The sequence below is a fragment of the Phacochoerus africanus genome, chromosome 6 (assembly GCF_016906955.1).
Source record: "Phacochoerus africanus isolate WHEZ1 chromosome 6, ROS_Pafr_v1, whole genome shotgun sequence".
NCBI classification, from domain to species: Eukaryota; Metazoa; Chordata; class Mammalia; order Artiodactyla; family Suidae; genus Phacochoerus; species Phacochoerus africanus.
Window position 1 is genome coordinate 131,159,743 of NC_062549.1, and position 25,772 is coordinate 131,185,514.

Below are 25,772 nucleotides of genomic sequence, written 5' to 3' on the forward strand. Positions count from 1 at the left end.
CAATACTACTGAAGTTTGTTATCAAATGCAGACATTTCAATTAGCAGTTAGTAAAAATAAACATGTATTTTTTTTCTGTCCACAGATTCCCCTTCGACTAGACTGTGAACGTTTAACTTTCCACTCTGCCTCTGTTCCAACCAGAACAGTCACCCACAGGACAGGCCTTCAGAATTCTCTTTCTAAAATGCAGATCTGAAGAAGTCACTTCCCTGTATACTGGGAATATAATGTGGATGCCTAGCATGCACAGAGGGATTCTCCTCCGGCAGAATAGAAGTGGAATTCCTTTGAAATGCAAGTTTCCTGGACCCATTGTGTTTAGCAGGTCTGAGTGAACTTGGGACTCAGCATTGTTAAAACCAGCACGAGACAGTCTCACACCAGTGGTCTGAAGACCAGAATTTGCAAAACAGGCTAGAGTCCAAACTTGTAAGAACCACCTTTAGTCTCTCCACAGTTGGCTTCAGTTCACCACATTCACCCTTCCAGTTCTACTCCAGCCTCCTAGGATATTATCCACTCTCCAAACAGAGAGGGAGAGCCCTCTTCCCTCCAGACGGCTCCTGCTCCACATGATGCCATGTTTCTCCGCCTGCTTAAATCTGATTCATTCTTTGTCTTTTTTTTTTTGTCTTTTGTCTTTGTTGTTGTTGTTGTTGCTATTTCTTGGCCCGCTCCCGCGGCATATGGAGGTTCCCAGGCTAGGGGTTGAATCGGAGCTGCAGCCACCGGCCTACGCCAGAGCCACAGCAACGCGGGATCCGAGCCGCGTCTGCAACCTACACCACAGCTCACGGCAACGCCGGATCCTTAACCCACTGAGCAAGGGCAGGGACCGAACCCGCAACCTCATGGTTCCTAGTCGGATTCGTTAACCACTGCGCCACGACGGGAACTCCTAAATCTGATTCATTCTTAAAGGCTCAACTCTAACATGAACTCTCTGAAGCCGCCACAAGTTTCTCACTGAGGCTGATAGAATTTTGTTCTCCCTGACATTTCCTAATCATGCTGTAGAGTAGTTAATTATGCCAGGCTTCTGCAAAGGCAGAGCTGCCTCAGCACATACACGGTGGAGAAGAGAGAAATTACTGAGCAGCAATCAGATCTTGGAGGGCGCTAGAGCAATAAGACAAAGTCCTTACTTTCAAAGAGCTAGTGTTCCCCTGGTCATCTGTTTCACTCCATTTACTCCAGCCCTTTCTTAAGTCCTGAAGTCATCTAATCACTTCAGCCCACATTAGTCTTTTCTTCTTTGGTCTCCTATACCAGGATCATGCTGTTTTCCTTCCCATCCATCCATCCATCCATCCATCCCATATTTATTTTTTCTACCCTGCGCCAGGCATTGAGATAGGCACTGGGAATATAAAACCTGTGAGCAAAACAGTACCTGCCCTCAAAGTTCTTAAGAGTGTCGTTAACTGCTCTCTCGTTGCTATTTTTGGTCTCCATGCTAGGCTGGCAGTTCTTTGAAAGCAGAGAAAATTTGGTACATTTATGTAGTCTTCACTTCGTCTAGCACATTGCTGGCACAGCGAGTGTTCCAAACGCCCTTGAAAGAGTAAAATACTGTTTTTCAAGCTTCCTTTCCGATTCAGAGCTTCCCTTACCTGAAACTGCTAAACTGAAGGAAAAGAAATCTCTTCGCAATGCTCTGGAGAAAAGTTCCTTCGGGAGCTGGAGACTGGAGTTTGACTCTCCCTTCTCAGAAAAACAAGACCCAGGAACCTAAGCTGCAGCTCCCCAGGCAGGCTGTTGCCGTGATGCATCTGTTGCTAAGAGAAAAGAGGCAAGTCCGCTACTGAAATTGACAGAGCAGCTCTCCCAATACAGTGCCCGCTCCCTAACAGTATCTTTCAGAGAAGGCTTGTGATTGGTTGCTTGAGGATGACGCCACTCAACCTGAACCAGAGGGAGGGCCGCAGTTTCCCACTAACCAGGAAGGAGATTTGCAATGCGGTGCCGCCAGGCCTGACCCTAAGTTTATCAGGCTTCTTCCATGCCTCGCGCCCTGTGCAACCGTACCCTGAGGAGAACTCTTCTAGGATGTGGTCTCTAGCAGTAGGGAGTGAAGGGTAACGTGAAGGTTTCTGGCTGCTGCCCTTTTTACCCCAGCTGCGACCTGGGCCCCTCCTAGGAACCTGCCCTCCGATCCCCGTGAAGGAGAGAAAATCTGGCTGATCAGGTGTCGTGAGGTCCCAGAACTTCTAATGTGTTACATTTTCTTCTTGCCAAAATGTAACTTCTAATGTGTTACATCTTCTTGCCAAAATAACTTCTGTATAGAGTTTGAGTCAAACTGGAAGTACCAGTCTCAGGGGAAGAAGATTAAATCCCTCAGCAACACCAAGGCTCATTTTATCTATGACTGTGGGTCCTATGGGATCATACAGTCAAGGTCATCTCCCTGAACACTATTGCCTGCCCTCCTTTTCTTTAAAAAAATAATTAAAACTGACTAATTTGCACTCTGGCAGAATATAATAAAGTAATTCAATTGACTGCTGTAATTGGTCTGAATTTCTTACTCCTAATTTAAATGAAAATAATTGGCAATAGGGTTATAGAGTCATAATTTAATGACCCTAAGATGATTTTACATATAGGAAGATCATGTACATTCTTTCCAATATCTGAAGAATTTGTGTTTGCAAAATGCAAATAATTTTTATTAAACAAATCATTTAAAAAATTAAGCTAGGAGCAGGACTTATCATTGTGATTTGTGAAACTCTTTTCCCAGGCTCTTACACTCCACGACTTTGAAAGGTTAGTTTTCCCCAGGGCCAAAGTCCTGAAAATTCTTCTTTACTTACTCTTAGGATTTCCTAGAGGCATTATATCTATTCCCCTTAGCTTTAAATGGCCCCCCTAACACATCAGTGACTCCCATTTCTATACTCTAGCCTAATGCATTTAGGCTGAATTTCCACTACTGCTTAGATATCTCCAAACATGTCTAGCTTTGTTCATGGTGTTTAATAGCTGCTGCTAAATAAAGATATTGAGTGAACAAGTGAATAAAGATATTGAAGGAATAATTACTGTACCAGAGGCATCACAACTTAGCAGTAGCAAAAGTCAAGTTATTGTCTTTAATGTGTCTTTCAGGTATCTTTCAGAAACTTTTTTCTTTTTTCTTTCTTTATTTTCTACCTTAGGTAATATTATCCATTGTCCATTTGTTTGCAAAGCTAGGAATCGGAGTCACTCCTACCACACATTTTCCTTTTCTAAATTCTCTCTCAAATAATCCATCTCTTCTTAGTTGTCTTCACTGCCTCTGACTTATTTTAGGTTGTAAGAGTGGTCTTGTGACTTGTTCTATCTCTTCCTCACTAATTTATTTGCCACAATGCCATAGAGTGTACCAAAACAGAGATGCAGTCCTGCTATCACCCTGCTTACATATTCTCAATCTGGCATATGAAACCCTGTCCAAATAGGGCTTTGAAAGTTACCTTGAAGATATCTGGAAGATAATAAGTTGTTTTTCTAACTTCACTTCCTGCCTCTCTCTCCATCAACCCACATTTTAGCACAGTGCTTCTCAATTGAACCGCTTAAGAGCCAGAGGCCTGAAACCACAGGGATTGCAGGTTGGTATCAGGCTGATAGTAAGAGGGGTTATAGCTTGAAATAGATTTCCGCAGCTGAGATATATTTTTTTCATACAAAGTCTTCACGAGATTTTTGCATTCTGCTCCGCAAAGTGCTCGTGTTTGTTTTCATATTTAAAAATTTTTTTTCTTTTAATGGCTGCACTTGTGGCATATGGAAATTCCCAGGCTAGGAGTAGTATTGGAGCTGCAGCTGAGGCTTATGCCACAGCCACAGCAATGCCAGATCCGAGCCGCATCTGCGACCTACACCGCAGCTTGTGGCAATGCTGGATCCTTAACCCACTGAGTGAGGCCAGGTCTTCTCGTGAGCAATTTTGGGTTCCTAACCTGCTGAACCACAATGGGAACTCCTGTTTTCATGTGTCTGAAATCCTTATTAAATTCTGTGTCTGAAATCCTTATTAAATTCTATCTCAATAAACTGGAGAAAATGTCTGCAATCACTATTAACTAAAACTGACATAACATTGAATAAACTCAAAGAAGCCCCAGGCAGCTGGGCCATGCTCATTGGGAGGCTCTGCACAGCTCCTGCACACTGCCACACAGGCCCAGGCGTCTGTGTGTCCCAGCCCGAGAGGCAGAGCTCGGGCACGCAGAGCCTTTGTCTCCTCCCTGAATATGCCATGTCCTTTAGTTACCGGGCATGTGTTCCTCCTGCTGCCTCTACTTCTCCCTCTTTCTCAACCTCTAATGGCTTTCTTCATTTTCATTATTTAGTAAACTCCTATTTATTTTTCAAAACACAACTCAAATGTCATATTCTCTGAAAGCCATCCAGACACGGAACAGAATTAGTCACTCTTTCCTCTGTTTTTCTGTTATAGCAAGTGTCACACGGTGTTGCAACGGCTTGTTTATATGGATGTCTCCCCCGCTGGACTTTAGGGCTGGGATGGTGTTTCACCATTGTTCAGCACAAGATCTGCCATGGGTATTTCATATATGTTGAATCATTTAATTGACTGACTCGTCTTGAGAGCAAAGCTAGAAAAGCTATCTAACAAAAGTTTCTTTGTATTCTTCCAAAGAATTTCCTTTTCTTAAAAAAATTTCATAACACTTTGCAGTCAGATTTAAGGAAGTAAGTATTATAACCTTGTGATTTGGATGTGACATACCAAGCCTTTCTGTCATCTATTCTTTATAGACACCCCCAGGGGATGTCCATTTGGAGGAATGATTCATAAGTCCCAATACCAAGAAAGTTAGAAATCAAATGGAAAATGTTTCATAATTTCTTCATATTACTGATTCAAATTGTAAATGAATGACCAAACACCTGCTCTTTCACGGGAACGGTCAGAAATAAGACATCCCCGTGATGCCTAGTGGACACTTCTCCGTGCTTCCAGGGGTGCTAAATTAAACTTGCCTGAAGTGTAAAGATACTTAAGCATTAGTTTCAGCTTTACTAGCTGAGTGAAAATGTCATGGGTCAAGAAGCTGTTACTGAAAACATTTCCCTGAAGATTTGAGGACATCTTGATAAGTTTCAGATTGGAATACAGAAGGGTAGTCTGACAAATTAGATATGAGGTGGTTTTTACTACTTATTACTTTAGTGCTTGACTCCTTCAAGAATATTTTTTATGAGTTCCCATTGTGGCACAGTGGAAACGAATCCGACTAGGAACCATGAGGTTGTGGGTTCAATCCCTGGCCTTGCTCAGTGGATTAAGGATCTGGCATTGCCACAAGCTGTTGTCTAGTTTGCAGAGGTGGCTCGGATCCCGAGTTGCTTCTGTGGCTGTGGTGTAGGCCGGCAGCTGTAGCTCCAATTTGACCCCTAGCCTGGGAACTTTCATGTGCTGCAGGTGCAGCCCTAAAAAGCAGGGAAAAAATGAAAAAGAATATTTTTTAAAGGTTGGTTCAGAAACAAGAGCTTCTTGACCCTGAATAAGAAATCTTTATGCCTTTTGTTTGCATCCTGGGAGGCAGACAAAGTGGGAGAGAAGGAAGTATCCTTGCTGGAGCCCGGAATTACCAGGATTCTGACATGTTTGCAAATTGCTTGCAAACCTATTGGACAAGAAACTGAGAAGCATCCCAGAAAAGTACTCAGCTTCAGAAATGAGAAAACAAACATACAAGTTTGACCTGGGAACAAGGCTTTGCCTATTAGAGAAGAGGATTGATTGTGTCAATTCTAGGAAAAAATGGACGGAAATTTCAATAAGAAATCGGAATAGATGTAACACTGAAGTGAGGCAAGAGGCATGCTTATGAATTCTGCACAGAATGGCTTAAGTCTTATGGGGACTAAAGAAACACACCCTTCACCCCCATCAGAAATGCTGGTTCTTCCCACACAGGAAGCAGGTGTCTCTGGAGGGGCCGGTGAAGGAGCTGAGAAGGAAAATGTGGTGCCGTGTGGTAGCAGAGTAGAGTTAGCTGTTTCTCACTAGAAAGGGTTGGTGGCGAGAGGGCCATCGTACGGTGGGGATGGTCCTGCAACACCAGCAGGCACCAAGAGGTAGTGAAGTATCGGTTCTAGGCATGTCACGATTATCACCATTAGGACACCTTAAATATTTTTTAAAGTGGAATCGTTCAAATAACACTGTCCTTAAAGTTAGAAAATTATTTCAGAACCAAAATTTGCCACTTGTTTGTGAGATCTGACAAGCTGTTCACTCTCTGTATCTCAGTTTTACATCTGCAAAATCTAGAATAGTCATGCTTTCCTTGGAGCCAAATTAGATAAAGGGTGAGAACAACCACACTGCTGCTGTAGAGGGCATATTCTGCAAAAGAGATGAAACCGCACAGTGGTGGACTGGAAACAGGTTGTCAGTCCAGGTTTCCACAGGGGAATTCCTACATAGCAGGAGAGAGAAAATTGATTCTTCTCTCCATCAAGAAGACAGTTTCAGATTTGAAATAAAATCTGCATTGAATATTTCTGCCTTGTGAGGGTACAAATCATAAGATTTAACCAAAAGTCAAGTGTTTTCATCCCTGAGATTGAATATTTAAATTTTGAACAGCTTGATATGTTCCCAATAACAACTTGTTTAGAAACAACTGGTTTAGAAAATTGTGGGTTTTTTTCCCTTTGGCTTATTGGTCATTGTAGTAGTGTTTCCAAATTCCCAATAAAAATTAATCTTTGAGATTCAGGAACCAAAAAAAAAAAAAAAGGAATTCCTGAAATCATGAGTTACTTTGTATTTTTCATAACAATTTTTAACATGCTTTTAAAATATAATAAGTAACCATAATAATAAACAGTGAGTTGTTTTTCTGTGATAGAATTAGACTAACAGTTCTGGAGGTTTCCTTATATTTTAAAAAAGATAATAATAGGAGTTCCCGTCGTGGCGCAGTGGTTAACGAATCTGACTAGGAACCATGAGGTTGCGGGTTCGATCCCTGCCCCTGCTCAGTGGGTTAACGATCCGGTGTTGCCGTGGGCTGTGGTGTAGGTTGCAGACGCGGCTCGGATCCCGTGTTGCTGTGGCTCTGGCGTAGGCCGGTGGCTACAGCTCCGAATGGACCCCTAGCCTGGGAACCTCCATATGCCGTGGGAAGCGGCCCAAGAAATAGCAACAACAACAACAACGAAAAAGACAAAAGACAAAAAAAAAGATAATAATAGAAGTGTGGTTTATTATTATGAATCAATATATTAGACAAGATTGTATATTTCAGTTATATGTCCCTGCTCATTTCATAATAAAAACCATTAAAAGAGGGAAGGATTAATGCAAAATAAGTTCTAAATAAAATAAATTTAAAGATGAAAAATAAAAATATTTAATATTTAAAAAACTATTCTTCAAATGACAATTTAAAACTTATAAAACATTAATTGCTTTATCCAATAGATTTGATCTTTGTTCTGTGACAAATATTCTAGATGAGAGAAATTTTCTCTTATTTAGTGTTTGATGTTGGTTCTGCTTTAAAAGTGCTTCCAGAAGTATTATGAGATTGGATATTAGGGCATATGCTGCTTTTTATGAGTTCATTTACTTTTTACACAATGAAAATATTTGGTCTGTTTTGCAAAAAAGTATATCCTTCAGTGAATATTCAAACTCTGGAAAATGCAGCCAACATGAATAGGTAATATTCAAACAATGTAATGCTTGGATTTCCCAGCAAGATCGATAGTATTACATAGAAATATGTTGAAATCACAAATTTATTGTTACTTTGCTTTTTGCAAAATATTATTTCTTGAAATGCCATCCTTGGGATTAGAGCAATGTATTCTATGTATATAATCACTAATTATATACATTTACATGAAACATGTTAATATCTATCTTATTTGTATGAAGAGCCAGGAACACAATTTATAACCTAACAATGATTACAAGCAAAATTGACTGCTTACATATTAACTGTTTATAATGTGTTCCTGTCATGCTTCCAGAAATGCTGACCTTAATTTTCTTTTTTTTTTAAATTAATTTATTTTTGTCTTTTTTGCCTTTTTTTTAGGGCCACTCCTGTGGCATATGGAGATTCCCAGGCTAGGGGTCTAATTGGAGCTGTAGCCACCAGCCTACACCGTAGCCACCAGCCTACGCCAGAGCCACAGCAACGCAGGATCCGAGCCGTGTCTGCAACCTGCACCACAGCTCACGGCAACGCCAGATCCTTAACCCACTGAGTGAGGCCAGGGATCGAACCCGAAACCTCATGGTTCCTAATCGGATTCGTTAACCACTGCGACACGACGGGAACGCCGACCTTAATTTTCCAAACCACACGTCAACATTTCCTGTCTTCCTTTAGACGTGAAGTCAGTATATTGCTTTGAACCAATAATATCAGTATGTTAACTGTCAAGGTTTAATTTTCCCCTTTACACTGTTTAGACATCTTCGTCAAAAATCGATTGACCGTACATATTATACAGATCCATTTCTGGACCTGCTAGTCTGTTCCATTCCACTTTATATGTCTTATAGAGCTTTATGATGTCTTGAAATGAGGTAGGGTAAGTCCTCCAATTTTGCCCTTATTTTAAAAAACTGCTTTGGGGAGTTCCTGTCGTGGCACAGTGGTTAATGAATCTGACTAGGAACCATGAGGTTGCGGGTTCAGTCCCTGCCCTTGTTCAGTGGGTTGACGATCCGGCGTTGCCATGAGCTGTGGTGTAGGTTGCAGACGCGGCTCAGAACCCATGTTGCTGTGGCTCTGGCGTAGGCCGGTGGCTACAGCTCGATTCGACCCCTAGCCTGGGAACCTCTATATGCCGCGGGAGCGGCCCAAGAAATAGCAAAAAGACAAAAAACAAACAAACAACATCGACTGAAAAAAAACCAAAAACAAACAACAAAAAAAACTGCTTTGGTTATTCCCGGTTCTTTGCATTTCCATAGAATTTGAGAATTAGCTTGTCAGTTTGTATAAAACAGCTTGCTAGAATTTTGACTGATACTGGGTTGAATCTATAAATGAACTTGGTGATAACTGGCATTGTAACAATTCTTGTAATCCATGAATGTAGTTGATTTTTTCATTTAGACTTTCTAAAAATAAAAATTAAAAAATGATCAACAGTTACAAGCACATAAAAAATGCCAGGTACAGTAATGGGTGCTTTATTTGCATCCAGTAATTAAAATCCATCATTCTTTTTATTAGGCAAATTATACCTAGAAAGAAATGGGAAGGCAGACAAGTAATTCCCTGAGGTCAGTCAGCAAGTGGCACAGAAGCGAATGTGAGCCCCCAGCTGTCTGATACCAAAGCCTGGCTTTTTCTATAAACCGGTCTACTTAACTCACCTCTAACTAGGGCCATCGCTTACACCTGCAAATATCTTTAAAGTTCAGATTTTTCCTGAACAATCAAGCATTTCAAACTCCCACTGTGAGTGTTATGCTAAGGAGATAGTGTTAAACCAGGTGGAGGCATATGGCATAAGAAATGGTTACAGTTTCCAAACTGCACTTGAGAATTGAGTGTGCAGCTATACCCTTTTGACTACACTGTTTGCAGCACTTGGGATTCCGCTTTAAGAACAGCATAAAATTCTTGTACCCCATCGCAAGAAAAGATATTCCCATTTATAAATTACCCATGACAGTTATCCTGGTTTAGGATTTAAAAAAGCTTTTATAAAATATCTAAAAGCTCTTGAAATAATTTGGGGAAATGCCCATTATGGAAATGCAGTGACCTTTACAAACTCGCCCATAACCAAAACAACAAGTTCTTGATCTATTCCTGATGAGTAGTCTAAGGTTGAATTTTTAAAAAGATCATGAAGAAAAAAATTATGGTTGGAGATCTACTTTAAAAAAAAATTCAGTGACACCTATTAAATATCCATCCAGACAGCTGCATGGACCATTGCAATGAGAATTTTCAGTGGAGGACAGAGATGGGGCTCCACCCCTAACACTGCCTGAACAAGTGGAAATCTGCAGGGGAGGGGTCAGTGAAGGGAAAATCACTAAAAGAAAAAAGGGCAGGGTTAAGGGGGGTCCTGGCTAAACTGACCTAGCAGGATTCTTGCTGAAAAAAGGCCCGAATGATCAGACTCCAGCTGGGGAATAGTGGAAGGTGAGGAAGCTGATCATTAGATACAACGGGGGAGGCTGGTTCTAGCTAAACTAACTTGGCAAGGTTCTTGCTAAAACTGGATGTTACAAGGTAGTGCACAGATGAGCCTAGGCGGTTTCAGGAGTCTGAATGAAGTTTGGCCAAGCAAAGCATCTTTACTTCAAGTATTTCGGGTCATACTTCTTTTTGGCTTTCCAGAGCTCTTTCAGGCCTGGCAGCCAGTCTAGAATAGTTAACAATCCACCCATTTCATAGCAATTCTCCCAAACTGGAAGGCCAGGCGAGGGTACAAGGCTCAAGCTTGCAACGTCTCAACCTTCAAGATTTCCTTTGTTTACGAAAACCAGAATAGCGGGCTTTTAGAGGGGCTGCTCCCTCCCCCAGGCACTCCACACCCCACCTGGCCCTTCACTCCTCTTTAGCCAAGAGAAGAAGCCCTGAGCCCAGCGCTCCCACCTCCGGGCTCCACAGCTCCTGAGCAACGCGGGAAGCCGGAGGAGGGGGAAGCGGGTTGTTTAGGGGACAGGGAGGGGAGCGAAGGGAGGGAGGTGCGCAGAGGACAGGGACAGCGCCAGCCAGTTCAGAAGGCCTCCTTCGCCCCAGATCCCCGAGGACGGCCCCGGAAAGGGCGTGGAAGGCAGCGGGAGCGCTGCGGGGCAGGGGCAGGTGTTCACAGTGCCATCGACGGGCACTCAGCCGCCGGGCTCGCGTCGGACTCGGGCTGAGCAGAGCCTCCGACGCTTCTAGAGCAGCTGCCCTGCCGCAGCCCCGGCTGCAGAGAAGCTCTGACTCGACTCCCCCATCCCCGCCTCACCCACCACAACGACCTGCTGAGGTCCACCCCGCCCCCCTCCGGCTCCCCGCTACCCTGCAGGCGAGCCGAGCTCGGTAGCGCCCTGAGCATCAAGCGGCGTGGGAACTGCGCCAGCGGCGCGCAGGGAGGGTTCGCGAAGTTTCCGGCCCTCGGCGATACCCAGCGGGAGGGTCGGCCGGGACGGCAGCGCCCTGGAAAGGACGTGAGTGGGAGCGGGGTGCGAGCTGCAGCACTTCGGCCCGGAGCCCGTTCGGCCGCTGGCCCAAGGTCAGTGGCGGCGCCCCCGCCCGGGGGCAGGGACTCCAGCTGAGGCGCCCCCCACCCCACCCCGGAAGCCACCTGCGGGCGGGGCCAAGCCTGGGAGCCGGGCGGCCGTCCCGTGAGGCCGAGGGTTCGGAGCCCGCCTGCGGATCGCACAGCCCCTAACTGCAACTCTCTAGGAAGCGAAGCCCGGGGGGCTTGGGGCGGGGGGAGGACGCGGGGCCGAAGCCGGGTCCCTGCGCCGAGCGAAAGCAGCCTCCAGCCGGCCTCGGGCCTTGTAAGGACAGTCGTCGTCAACTGGCAGCCTTTTACTATTTGCGCAGTCCCTGGTTTTCTTCAACTTTTAGGCCAGTGAAGCGTCTCCTCGCTGTGCATCAAGACCCTGTGCAGCGGGGCGTGGATTCTGAGAGCCCGCACAGGCTCCGCTGGCCGCGTCCCCACCGACCCCGCGACCCGCGCGGCGCCTCGGCTGGGTGCGCAGCGGTGTTGGGGACCCTCGGCAGCCGTTTGGGGTCCGGACGGTCGCCGTGTTCAAAGTGCACCCTCGGAAGGGATTCTGTGACGTGGTAAGGCTAAGGTTTGCGGCGAGTTTAGCGGTCAGTCCTAGTGACAGAAAACTCACTTCCCAGACAGCCTGGTGCTCTGGGCCGAATAAATTACTGTGGTTGGCGCTTTTTCTTTTTGTTCTTCTGTTACACGGCCTGTGGCTAGTTGTTTAAAGTTTAATTTTCCCTGTATCAAAATAGAAAGGGTTGAATGTGACTTCAAATCTATCTTTAACCAGCAGGCTGTGTAATTATTAGCTTCATTATTATACGAATGTTCATATGCGACTTTCGATGAACATAAAATCATCTCCCTTATAAATCCTTTAGGTAAAGTCTCTTAAAATGCTGGTTAAAATGCACCTTTTTGGAAAAAAGAAAATGTTCTTGAGTGAAAATCGAAAGGGATTAACTTTTTTCCTCTCCCTATGTCTTTGAGTCATTGTACTCAGACTTTGACAGACCTTTTAACTCGTACCTTTTAACAGCCATACTTTCATGAGTTCTGTCATAATTATTTCACGTGGAAGGTACTGCATATGCTATTGTAAATATGTTGTGTGCTCTGTTGACTCAGCAATATCCTGATAAATCTTGTCATTTATCAAGAATTTTAACTTTCTCCATGGATAGTTTTTATAGCCAGTGTCTATTGTTTGGAGATGTTGGGTTTGCTAAGAATGTTTGATTCAGAACCAAATGTCAGATTCTGGACTTGGAAAGCACCTAGACAGTGACTTGTAAAATAATTGTATTGATGCAGTTCAAATCCTTTTTCCCCCACCTCAGCGCCCCCCACCTCCCAGGAGACATCATGGTAAAAATATCAAACAGATCCAGCTTTTCTATACTATAAAAAACAAACTCTGCTGTCCCTGGTGGTTTGTGGTATCTTATTTTGAACAAGTTTCCATATTATCAATATTAGTCTGAAAGAAAATCCAAGATAGTTTTTAGCTTCTGGAACCACTTTATCACTTTGGATAAGCTATGAGGACCATAAAATCAGCCCCATCCTTTTCAAAGGGACAGAAAAGGGGGGGGGGTTATGAAATGCTTTGAAAAGTAAAATGTACTAAATAAATATAAGGCCTTCAATAAAAAGCTAATACAAGTGATGTGGCTGATTGGGATTTGGACTTAAATTGAGCTGAGTTTCCTTCGCAGACCTTTGCAAATCTGTAAAGCTCACACTGCCTCTAAAGAGCCTTTTTGGTGTTTAGGAAGCTATGTCTGCTGGGCTATAAGAGAGTGAGGCTGCTTGCTTAGCGTTAGACCCTGTGCAAGGGCTTTATTTGCCTTTTGATTTACTGCTGGTAGGGTAGGTATTCTTAGTACCATGTTGCAGAAGTGAAAACGGAGGCTCACACAGGCTGAGTGACTTTGCCTAAGATCACAGAAATGTCACAGTGTAGAACTAGGGTTAGAAACCAAGGAGGATCATGGTTTTCTATAGCATATCTTTTACCTTTAACTCAGTGGTTTAAAAATATTTTTTGATAATCTGATGAAACTTTTAATACATCCTTAGGAAAAGAGGCCATATCCATATATCTATGGATAAGAGGCCATATCCATATATCCACCTGCTTTCTGAAGCCTTACCTGTGTGTTCAGGACACTCTGCTCCAATTATATCTGTTACTGTATGAGGTAAAAGGCATATACATACTCTCTATATATGTACATATAGTCTTTTACTAACAGCAGCCCTTGTACTTGGTAATTTTCTTTTTTTTTTTTTTTTTGTCTTTTTGCTATTTCCCTGGGCCGCTTCCACGGCATGTGGAGGTTCCCAGGCTAGGGGTCGAATCGGAGCTGTAGCCACCGGCCTACACCAGAGCCATAGCAACGCAGGATCCGAGCCGCGTCTGCAACCTGCACCACAGCTCACGGCAACGCCGGATCGTCAACCCACTGAGCAAGGGCAGGGACCGAACCCGCAACCTCATAGTTCCTAGTTGGATTCATTAACCACTGCGCCACGACGGGAACTCCTGTACTTGGTAATTTTCAATTGGATAAAGCTTCTCTGAGTAACCGGAACAAAAAGAAAAATAATGTGCTCTGTTCTAATTGATTCTGTAAACATCAAAATTGCAGTTTAGAATAGTGGTGCTTATTTGAAAGCAGATCCATTTGGGGGGTTTCTTCAATTACCCTGCAGTAGCAAAGAACATAGATTTTTGCCTTTACTTACAGCTTTTTTTTTTCTCTCTCCTAGAAATGGCAGATCCTGAGCCTGTCATAAGTAGCTGCAGCTCTCGTGAAGAGGGAAATCCATGCACTTTTAACCAGCACACATGTCCCTCTGAGGAGCATCTATTAGAAGACCAGATGAGGCGAAAACTCAAATTTTTTTTCATGAATCCTTGTGAGAAGTTCTGGACTCGAGGTCGAAAACCATGGAAACTTGCCATGCAAGTTCTAAAAATTGCGATGGTGACTATCCAGGTAAGCATCTCAGATCATGAGTCCACCGAAATCTTCTTTTACTAACAAAAAGGCCTATGGACAGTGGTTTATATATATAACCATACATTCATCACATTGAGGTTATGTACAATAAAGAGCAATAAATAAGGAGACACGCAACCCTAAACCCTCTCTCTTCAATATTGTGAAAGAAAACTAACGTTTTTCCTTCTCATCTTTCATTAAGTTATGATTTTAGTCACATAATTAAATTTTAATGTTTGGCTTTTCCAGTCAAGAAGTTTGGCTGAAAGTTACTAAATCAGCCGTGGAAACTAGCTGGTGCCTGAGCAGAGGATTCTTTTCCTTCCTGGTTAGCTTCCTGAGAATTTCTCTCCCTTCAGAAACTTCAGGATTTCTGTTAAGGCGAAGTCTTTGGATTCGCACAACCTTGTGATCATGGGAGCCCTGCAGTGCACGTGGAATTCACTAAAAAGAGTAGTGTGGGCAGTGAAATGGGAGGCTTCGTTTAGGAGATGTTGAGTCTCATTTCTTTGGCTTCTTTTTTGGGGTAAACCATATTTTGTGATTCTTAATATATACTTAGATTTGCTCTTTTTTTTTAAATTTAGGTTTACTTTTGTGAAGGTATATCTCCCTGTTAGTGAGAATAAGCATCTTTTGTTAAAAGCAAAAGGGCAAAAATAAAAGCAGGTTTTAATAGGAAAAATGAATATGATGGGTGTATTTTAATTAATACTTTCTCTTAATTTGGTGAAAAATGCACAAGTAAATAAAAAATTAGTATTCAAAGAGAGTTTTTTTAAACTCTGAAATTGCTAACTGATTATTAAGAACAAATGCTGGAATTCCTGTTGTTGTGCAATGGAAATGAGTCAGACTAGTATCCATGAGGATGTGGGTTGGATCCCTGGACTCGCTCAGTGGGTTGGGGATCCGGTGTTGCTATGAGCTCCGGTGTAGGTTGCAGACGCGGCTTGGATCCTGAGTTGCTGTGGCTGTGGCATAGGCTGGCAGCTGTAGCTCCAATTTGACCCCTAGCCTGGGAACTTCCATATGCTGCGGGTGTGGCGCTAAAAAAAAAAAATGCTTAAGATTGCTAGAAGCTAAGACTGTTTCTGCAATCATATGAGGTTGGTGAAATTCTGGCCTATGTTTCTGATGCTAGATATTATGTAACGGAAACTAACATTCGGGTGACTACCTTGTTTCAGGACATTCTTTCATTTAATTCTAACAACACTCCTATTGGATAAATACTGGTATCTTTCATTTTGCAGAATAAGAACTGATGTTTATAGAGGGTTTTTTTTTTTTTTTTTTTAAAGCTACATGACTCCGTGGCAGAATCAAGACTTTAGAGGCAGGTGCTCTCTTTCTCTAATATTTCAATGTAAAAATGGATGTTCAGGTCTCAGTATAGTATTTGGCAAGTTTGAATTGAAATTTTTCGCTGCCAGGAATAATATAGTGTATCACAATAGTTAAAGTATTTATCTGTGTTTTTTCTGATCAGTAGGCAGGAAAGCCTGTATCAGTTGAAATGAATACTCTTAGAGGGATGGGTACCACTTGTGTGTTTACTGTATTTTAGGCTAAGCATTTTACATCATCGTGTTCAATTCTTAAGACAAGTCAGAGATAGGTACTGGTAGCCCCATTACACAGGTGAGAACTCTGAGGCTTAGGTAAAATAACCTGTCATAGTCAGCAACTAGAAGAGTAGAGCTGAGAGTCAAACTCAGATTTTATTTCCTCTGAGATTTATGTTCTTAATTACTCCTAAATCTTTTAGGGAGCTCATCTAACTTTCTTGTGTTTCCTAGGGTGGTCAAGAGGAAAATTAGCTAACAATTGAAGATGTTAAGCCTGTTAGTAATAAGCATATACAAGGCATTTAGAGAGTTCCTGTTGTGGCTCAGTGTAACCAACCTGAGTAGTATCCTGAGGACTTGGGTTTGATCCCTGGCCCGACTCAGTGGGTTAAGGAACCAGTGTTGCCATGAGCGTTGGTGTAGGTTGCAGAGGTTGCTCAGATGCCACGTTGCTGTGTCACAGGCGGCTCTTTGTATGCTTAGGACCTAGCTCAGTGCTGGCATGTGGATGTACTTTTGTATTTGAATCAATCAGCAAAATGTCTTTGGAAATTCTCTGGAGCCTTTTTGGTCATCAACTTCAATAGATGTAAATTCCTTGGGATATTAAACTATCATCTTTTAAATCAACTAATTAATTAATATTAATTAATTAATTTACGCGCTTGTGACATATGGAAGTCCTCAGGCTAGGGGTGGAATTGGAGCTGCAGCTGCAGGCCTACACAATAGCCACAGCAACATTGGATCTGAGCGGCATCTTCAGCCTATGCTGTGTTTTATGGCAATGCCCGATCCTTAACCCACTGAGTGAGGCCAGAGATCAAACCCGTGTCCTCACGCAGACAACATCAGGTCCTTAACCTGCCACAGCTGGAAGTCCTCAAGCTATCGTCTTATTGAAATTTAAGTAGGACACAGCTTAAAGAGGCTTGTCAGAAATGGGGGTCGAGTCAGGTGGAGAATGATGACAAGTGTGCATATGGGGCCCCCATCACCAGGGCGGGTGAGAGGGAGGAAGACTGGTCTATATCCCCCCACAGACCCGGATACTCAGGTTAGCATGATAGGGGCTAGAGCTTGGATTTAGTCTGTTAGACTTGGGTTCAGATTTTTTTTTTTTTTGTCTTTTTAGGGCTACACTTGCGGCATATGGTTTACAGACTAGGGGTCGAATTGGAGCTGTAGCTGTGGGCCTTCACCACAGCCACAGCAACTTGAGATCTGAGCCAAGTCTGCAACCTATACCTTCGCTCACGGCAACACCTGATCCTTAACCAGCTGAGCGAGGCCAAGGATTGAACTCGCATCCTCATGGATCCTAGTCAGATTTGTTTCCGCTGTGCTACAGCGGGAACTCCGGGTTCAGATTTTGATTATACACTTGCTGCTGATGTGACTTGTAAAAATTATTTAGCTTTTCTGAGTCTCTATGTACTCATCTATGAAATGGATGTGTTAGGAACTGTACTGTGGGATTAGTGTAAAGAAAGTTACGGAACATAGGTTTTCAGTGTTATTCCCTTTTTTCCATATAAAATACACATCGCCCCTCACTCTGGGATCTAAGTGGGGGTGTATGTTCTAAACTTACAGTGTATGTGTGTGTTTGAGAGAGAGAGAGAGAAGAAGGGCGGGAAAGGAAGGCAGAGAGAACAACTGAGTTTCATGTAAAACTCTGAGGTCGATCCTGCCTGAATATTAAGGATATGTTATGTTAGTCTGCTTTAATTTAGAGATGAGTTGGAAGAATTTCTTTTTTTTGTTTGTTTGTTTGCTTTTTAGGGCTGCACCTGAGGCGTGGAAGTTCCCAGGCCAGGGGTTGAATCAGAGCTATAGCCGCCAGCCTGCACCACAGCCACAGCAACGTGGGATCTGAGCTGCATCTGCAACCTACACCACAGCTCTAGGCAACAATGGATCCTTAACCCACAGAGCGAGGCCAGGGGTTGAACCCACAATCTCATGGTTCGGATTCATTTCCACTGTGCCAAGATGGGAACTCTGGAAGAATTTTTTACTTTTGGCCTTATTATCACAGTTTTGGTAGTTTGACCCAGGACTATAGTTTGATTATAGGACTTACGTAAGATGTTTCCGACATTTTATTGTACACCCGCCTCAAGACCCTGATGTCCTGCAGAATCCAATATGAGCTCTTCCACTGACTGTTCAAGCCCCTGCAGCGTCTGACTCCAGTTTTTCTGCTCACATTTTTGCTTTCACTGTTTCTCTAATCGAATTATGCCGGTGTCCTCTCTGGCCCTCAAAGTGCTAAGTTCCACTTGCCCTTCTGAGCCGTCCCCCATGCTCCTCAAAGGTCCCCTGCCCAAACCATGCGCATACTTCAGGGTTTCAGGATTTCCTCCTTAGGGAAATCTCCTTACTTCCTTAGTCAAAGTCACCTTGCTTCTCTGAACAAAAGAACTCCTAAAGGACTTCTGGGAACTCCTAAAGCTTTTTCTTGGTGAGGACAGTGTCATAATTGACATCATGCCAGAAAATAAATGTTGAAAACATGCGAGGTCGCTTTCTTTTGTTTTAAAACTGAAAACCCACCTTATGTTTAAGGACAAATTAATTCACAGCTGCCAAAAGTTTAATTTCTATTGAATATATTCAAGATAGACATTGAATCTTTTTTTAAAAAAATTAAAGTATAGTTAATTTATAATGTGTTTCTGGTTTACGGCAAAGCAGTTCAATTTTATATACACACATGTGTACATATAAATACATATTTATATTCTTTTTCATATTCTTTTCCCTTATAGGATATTATGAAGTATTGAGTATCATTCTCTATGCTGTTCAGTAGACCCTTGTTCTCCGTTTCATGCACTCTTTTTAAAAATATATTATTTTCCATCAAGGTCTATCCCAGGAGATTGGATACGGTTCCTGTGCTGTACAGTAGGCCCTTATTGTCCATCTATTCTAAATGCAATAATTTGCATCTACTAAACCCATACTCCTAGTCCATCCCTCAGTTATCTATTTTATATATAAATAGACACATAAAAACATATATGGTTTAGTTTGTATCCACTACTTCCAGACTCCAACTTATCCTCCCCTCCCCTTGGGTAAATTTGTTTTCTGTGTCTGTAAGTCTGTTTCTGTTTTGTAAATAAGCTCATTTGTATCATTTTTTAAAATTTCACATATAAGTGATATCATATGATATTTATCTTTGTCTGGCTCACTTCACTTAGCATGAGAGTCTCTAGGTCCATCCATGTTGCCGCAAATGGCATTATTTTATTCTTTTTATGGCTGTGTAGTTTTCCATTATATATGTATGTAACATACATGTATACATACAATGTACATATGAACATATATATATGCATATACCACATTATTTTTATCCATTCATCTGTCAATGGACATTTAGGTTGCTTCATGTCTTGGCTAGTTAGAGATTGAATCTTTTTTTTTTTTTTTTTGTCTTTTTGCTATTTCTTTGGGCCGCTTCTGCAGCATATGGAGGTTCCCAGGCTAGAGGTCTAATCGGAGTTGTAGCCGCTGGCCTACTCCAGAGCCACAGCAACATGGGATCCCAGCCGGGTCTGCAACCTACACCACAGCTCACGGCAACGCCAGATCGTTAACCCACTGAGCAAGGGCAGGGACTGAACCCGCAACCTCATGGTTCCTAGTCGGATTCATTAACCACTGCACCACAACGGGAACTCCGAGATTGAATCTTGAATAGATAAATTGATTTATTATATGGAGAACTTCTATTTCATCACTTTTTTACCCTCTTCCTTTTTTTTCTTTTAAGCTGATCTTTTTCGGGCTAAGTAACCAGATGGTGGTAGCTTTCAAGGAAGAGAACATGATAGCATTTAAACACCTCTTTCTAAAGGGCTATGTGGACCAGATGGATGACACATATGCCGTGTACACCCAAAGTGACGTATACGATCGGATCATCTTCGCAGTGAACCGGGTAAATCAAGTGTGTGCATACTTTTTGGGGGGAGAAAAATTAGACCAGAGAATTGTTGCCAGTATACATAATAGAAACTGACATTCAAGTATACAAGGGTGAACTTTAAAATGAAATATATAAATGTCATGTATGAAACCCTTAATTTTTTCGTATTGCCGACAGCCTTTTACAAAAGTAGAAGTTAAGAGAAGCTTTTGTTTGGTAATAGAGAGACAGAAACTTCAAAGTCTTAATTAAACCAGCCAGAGCTAGGGCTTGGCATGAGAACCTCTAAGATTTCAAAGGGTCCGCCGTGACCCTGGTTGTAAGTAGTCATTAAGTCTTCAGAGTTTACACTTTCAGGGGTTCTTCACAAATAATGAGAATATTGACTTTGCAGAGTATATAGTAACTGAGACCTGAAAGTTCATTTAAAAAATAAGGGTTTATGTCATCTGTGACAATGATTTTATTGTAACATTGATTAACTCCCCCCCAAAGGAAGCTTGTTCCTACAGATGAGTCAAATTCTATTCTGAGTTTCTAATCAATTTGTTTTTGCTACAGACAGTACTTTCTCAAGTCTGAAAATTCGTATCCTGTGGGAATTGTTGGAAGCTTTCTTGAAGTCAGTTCTTCCAACTGGGTTAGTCTGCAAACAACATTTCAAAATTATCAAAACCCTTCTTCAAAAAATTGTTATAATGCAATTGTTGCTCTTCATTATGTAGAAACAAACTATGCACAGTGAGATAAAATACATGTTTATGACACTAAGGCTTTCTGATAGCATTCAGTTTTCGAAAATAGGCCAGGAATCTACAGTAATTGAAGTAAGCTGCATACGTTGTTAAATAATGTCTTGCAACTTGTAAAGGAAAAAATAGTGTAATGATGGAAATATTCAGCTTTGAGATTCTTGTTTTAAGTTTACTAAGTTTATCTGAAGCTACTCTGAACCTAGTTGGTAGTTTGCTGGGAGAGGTGGGTAGAAACAAGAAGTAAACAGTTCATTGAATTTCTCCTGAAACGTTTTTACCTTAACTGTAAGCCTAAAAGCAATTTTAAAACTACAGTATTTGCCATTCAGGCCATTCCGCTGATCGTATTTCTGGGTTCTTTGCAGAATTGCATGTGTACAGGTAGTAACATTAATTGGGGTGGGGTTTACTTAAGACACATCATTCCCCCCCATCCTCCAGGCACTGTCAGGCACTTTAAACTGAAGGTAAAAAGTATCTTCTGTGCCTTATGCTGCTACCGGAAAACTGCGTTTAACTCTGTGGGTGTGAAACAAAAGACACAGCCAAGCCAAAGATCGGGAGAAGGAGGAATTTGTTACCCGCAGCCAAGTAAGGGGGGCAGCGGGGATCTTTACCAAGGCAGTGTCTCCCCAACAGCAAAATTGGGGAGGGTTTTTTTGGCTTTTTAGGGCAGCTCCGAGATATATGGAGGTTCCCAGGCTAGGGGTCGAATCGGAGCTGTAGCTGCAGGGCTACACCACAGCTCGTGGCATCGCTGGATCCCCGACCCTGCGTCCCTGATCTCTGATCCCTGAACGAGGCCAGGGATGGAACCTGCATCCTCATGGATTCTAGTTGGATTCATTCCTGCTGAGCCACAACGAGAACTCTGGGGAGGTTTTAGGCTAAGGGTCCGTGCATAGTCCCAAAGGAGCTTGGCCCAAGTTTTAGCCGATTGAAGCCAGGAGGGTCAGAGAAGGTCAGCAGCATCACCCTTGGGCTCCAGTTGATCTGGCGGCTCAGTCTTCTGGCTGATCTTTATCACCGACCCAGCGGGGAGTCCTTGCAACTGAATTTTGTCTTTGCTATTGCTATTCCTCTTGTCTGATAACAGTCATCGGTTTCTGCATTCCTTTGTTCCTTTAAGGCCTGAGCTCCTGAGACTTGCTCAAAGATCAACATTGTGACCAGGCTTAGATCACAAAATGGCCTAGGCCAAGAATGGCTTCTCTTGTGCCAAGAAAGCCCTGCCTGCTTCTCTTTCTTTGGGGACTCCTACCCTTTCTGCTTACAATTCTGTTCTCAGGGCTGCAGTTAAGCGCAGTGGCCTTGATAAATTCCTTGCTCTGTGGAATTTATTCTAATGGAGGAGGTGGATTTGAAAGAAGTTTAACCCAAATAATTTGATTTCCAACAGTGATGAGTGCTCTGAAAAAAGTTAAGTAGCATAAAATATAAATAGTGGCCTCAGGATGGCCAGAAAACGCCTCTCTAGGGGCTTGAAGTCTGGGGAAGAGTATTTCAGGCCGAAGGAGTGGAAACAGCAAAGGACAGGAGGCTGGACAATATGGGTATGTTTAAGGCAAGTGTGCAAAGGAGTGAGGGGAAGGCTGGAGGTGGAGCTAGTCTTTCAGGGCTTAACAGGCCCTGGCAAAGGGCTTTGGAGTTGATTCTGAGCAACAGGAAGCCATGGAGGGCTTTCAGTAGGGGACTCTTGCTATAAAGTGAGTAAACTGTATTCTTGCCAAAATGATTTTTAAAATACTATTTTTTTTTGTAAAAAGTTTGGCTGGTTCACCCGGAACAATGGTATTCCACTTCCTGTATTATAGTAAAGCAGAACTCTGACCTTGTAGGAAACACAATTTGTATTCACACTAAATGTAAAAGTCAGTCCCTAACAGTTCTTCAAAAAAGGAAAGATCCTTGGAGGTTATATGGCTTAAGCCTTTAATTTTGCAGATAAGAAAGCAGAGGCTCAGGAAGTTTGTGACTTGCTCAAGGTCACAGAGATGAACTTGAACCCAGAACTCTAATTACTCTGCCATCCTGCCCTCAGTAGCCTGTCACTTATTCTCACACTGGTGTGCAGGTCTCCACCTGGACCGAAGGCGGAAAACGACGCAGTTTCAAAGGCAGGCAGGCAGGGAGGGGGGTCTGGGCTTCACTTCCCATGGCTAGCTGTTCCTCTTTTCTCTTGTCGGTTGAAGTACTTGCAGCTACGCAGCATCTCGGTTGGGAACCACGCTTACGAGAACAAGGGCGCGGAGCAGTCGGCCATGGCGATCTGTTGGCACTTCTACAAGCAAGGAAACGTCTGTCCTGGAAATGACACCTTTGACGTTGATCCAGAAGTCAAAACTGGTGATGTCCTTCTATAAGCTACAACTTCCTTTTTGAATGCCTTGATTTATACTTAAAATCAGCAATTTCACCTCTGAAAACATTGATTTGGTCTGTGGTATTAGGTCGTAGTAAGAACTATGTCAGAGTTATCATGTGTCAGGTACTTCACTGTAACTCATGGTTCTTAAGGAAAAACACCAAAAACAAAGAGGTACATTTATTATTATCCTCATTTCATAAAGGACTGGAGGGTAAGTGATCTGCTCAAGGCAGGGCGGGTAAGAGGCGGTGCTGAAATGTGACCCACTCTGTGCTCTTAGCCACCGTATTCCACTGCCTCTCAATCTGGGTAAGCCAGTTAAATAGACAGATATTGCCCTTATAAAGCAGTATGCTGGCAAATTATTATTTGGTCATTTTAAGGTCCGCACCCATGGCATATGGAGGTTCCCAGCCTAGGGGTCTAATCAGAGCTACAGCTGCCAGCCTACACCACAGCCACAGCAATGCCAGATCCAAGCCATGGCTGCAAACTACACCATAGCTCATGGCGATGCCAGATCCTTAACCCACTGAGCGAGGCCAGGGATCGAACCCAAGTCCTCGTGGATACTAGTCGGGTTCGTCGTCACTGAGCCACAATGGGAGCTCTGCAGATTCTTGATGTATATGAAACTCTGTCCCCTCAAGAGCATTTCATGTTCACTGTCTTTGCAGATAAGGTGGGACACCCAAACTTAGAATTGCATGGCTTACTCTTTCTTTTTGTTTTTTGGCCATGCCCATAGCATGTGGAAGTTCCCCGGGACAGGGATCAAACCCGCACCACAGTGACCTGAGCCACAGCAGTGACAATGCTAGGTGCTTAACCTGTTGTGCCATGAGGGAACTCCCAAGCACGTGTATTCTTACTAGCAAAGTTCTATTTGCAGTTTGTACCTAAAACATTAGCTTAGGTCATTGAGTTTAAAAACAAGTAAGTACCTTTAACACTAGCCTCTGGAAAATGTTCTTTAAGAAGAATAGTAAAGGATTATGGTACCGAATAGTGACACCCAAGATATGCTGCCTTCCTTTTTAAAAAGGTGTTTATGAGGAGAGATTGTCAACACATAATATTTTTAAAAATAGGTCCTTTAAACAAAATTTTATCTTAGACACGGCAGGTGCTTCAAATCTATGCTTAGGATACAAAAAGGGAGAGAGCCTCCAAGTTTAGGCGTAAAAGACAGAAGGGAAGACGGCACCCTACAGAGGATAGTGTGGGGAGCTCAGGTCTGTCTCTACCCAACCCACTCCAGGAACGTTTGTAGTCCCTTGTGTATTAATAACAAGGGAGTCCCTGTAACTACGTGGTGCGGGTGAGTATCTTTAAAAATCTGAATTCAGAAAAAGCCCAGAATCTGAATATCTAGGCTTAAATATTTGATCCTTTCAAGATGCAGTTTCTGTATGTATTTGAGGTGCTATATCGTGTTTCATTCCTTTCTGTGGCAGAATGTTTCTTTGTTGAGCCGGATGAAGCTGTTGACACCGGAACACTGGAGGAGAAAAAGCTCAACTTAACCCTTGACTTTCACAGGTGAGGGAGGCAGATGGGAGTGCAGCTCATGTTAGTGTGTCTGTGTTTTCACTGCCCCAGAATCTCCTGTTTTCCAGACTCCTAACGGTGGAGCTGCAGTTTAAACTCAAGGCCATTAATCTGCAGACGATTCGCCATCACGAACTCCCTGACTGTTATGACTTCACCCTGACTGTAAGTGTGGACTGGGCTGGGTTTAGGTCCTGTCTGGAGAAAAAGAGCTGCATCTGCACAGATGTCTCATCACTTGTGTGCATGCACAGACTGTGTCCCCGTCCCACTCACATGCACAGGGAAGCACTGGTTCAGCTTTTGCTCCGGTTCGTCGTACACTAGTCCCTTATCTGCGTTTTCACTTCCTGAGGATTTAGTTACCTGGTCAACCTCTGTCTGAGGCTATTAAGTGGAAAATTCTGGAAATAAATTGGTAAATTTTCAAGTGCATGTCATTCTGAGGAGCATAAATGAAAACTTCCGCTGTCCCACTCTGACCCTCCCCGGATGGGACTCATCCGCATTCGTCTCATCCCCCCACCTCAGTTATCAGATCATTTGTCCCGGGCTCGAGGTGCTTATGTGCAGGTCACCCTTAGTTTACTCAAGAGTGGCCCCAAATCACCCAAGTGGTGAGGTGGCAATTCTGATATGCCAGAGGATTCCTTCAAGCGAAAGTGTGGAAGTTCTCAACTTAATAAGGAAGGAAAAAGAATGTATGTTAAGGTTGCTAAATCTACAGTAAGAACAAATAATCTATCCATGATAATTATGAAGAAGGCAAAAGAATTCTGTGCTAGTTTTGCTGTTTCACCTCAAACTGCAAAGATTATGGCCACAGCGCGTGGTCAGTACTTAGTTAAGATGGAAAAGGCATTGAATTTGCATAAGACGGTTTGAGAGGCCACGTTCCTGTAACTTCTATTATAGTATATTGTTGTAATTGTTCTATTACTAGTTATTGATGTTACTCTCTTACTGTGCCTAATTTATAAATTAAATTTTATCATAGGTATGTGCATATGAATAGAAAAAAATAGTATATGTGTAGGTTCAGGTATGATCGGGGTTTCAGACAGCCACTCATCCACTCAGGGTCTTGGAATACACACTCTGTGGAGAAGGGGGGGGCCACTATACCAACTTGTTTACTTGTTAATTATCTGTCTTCTGTGTCTCAATGTAAGTTCTCTGAGGGCAGGCACCTTGTCTCGTTCAGCACTCTGTTTTCAGTACCAAGAATAGTTCCTGGCACAGAGGAGGGTTCAAATGCAAAAGGAACAGAGGATTGTGGGTTCTGTATGGTCAGCTCTTAGCAGGCGGTGGCTGTCGGCTTCAGGTCATGGCCCAGGGCTCTAG

At 42.9% G+C, this 25,772-nt stretch overlaps 2 protein-coding genes across 11 annotated transcripts in view; one reads left to right on the forward strand and one right to left on the reverse strand.

Moving 5' to 3' along the window:
* The window catches only part of DNAI3 (dynein axonemal intermediate chain 3), a 62,467-nt gene extending 60,658 nt beyond the window's left edge, over nt 1–1,809 (reverse strand). For 4 of the 7 annotated variants that reach the window (XM_047785428.1, XM_047785425.1, XM_047785427.1 and 1 more), the window contains exon 1: nt 1,617–1,795. The gene's annotated coding sequence lies outside the window, so the exon portion shown is untranslated. Of the gene's footprint in view, nt 1–1,616 lie in introns of all 7 variants that reach the window. The other 3 variants (XM_047785426.1, XM_047785432.1, XM_047785429.1) reach the window with 3 other exon arrangements.
* Nucleotides 1,810–10,810: 9,001 nt separating this feature from the next.
* Nucleotides 10,811–25,772, forward strand: part of MCOLN3 (mucolipin TRP cation channel 3) — a 30,659-nt gene continuing 15,697 nt past the window's right edge. For 3 of the 4 annotated variants that reach the window (XM_047785433.1, XM_047785436.1, XM_047785435.1), the window contains exons 1-7: nt 10,811–11,238; nt 11,580–11,798; nt 14,002–14,231; nt 19,599–19,766; nt 22,702–22,855; nt 24,335–24,419; nt 24,497–24,593. In XM_047785433.1, coding sequence (XP_047641389.1) covers nt 14,004–14,231; nt 19,599–19,766; nt 22,702–22,855; nt 24,335–24,419; nt 24,497–24,593 — 732 coding nt within the window. In that variant the 5' untranslated portion in view covers nt 10,811–11,238; nt 11,580–11,798; nt 14,002–14,003. Of the gene's footprint in view, nt 11,799–14,001; nt 14,232–19,598; nt 19,767–22,701; nt 22,856–24,334; nt 24,420–24,496; nt 24,594–25,772 lie in introns of all 4 variants that reach the window. The other variant, XM_047785434.1, reaches the window with a different exon arrangement.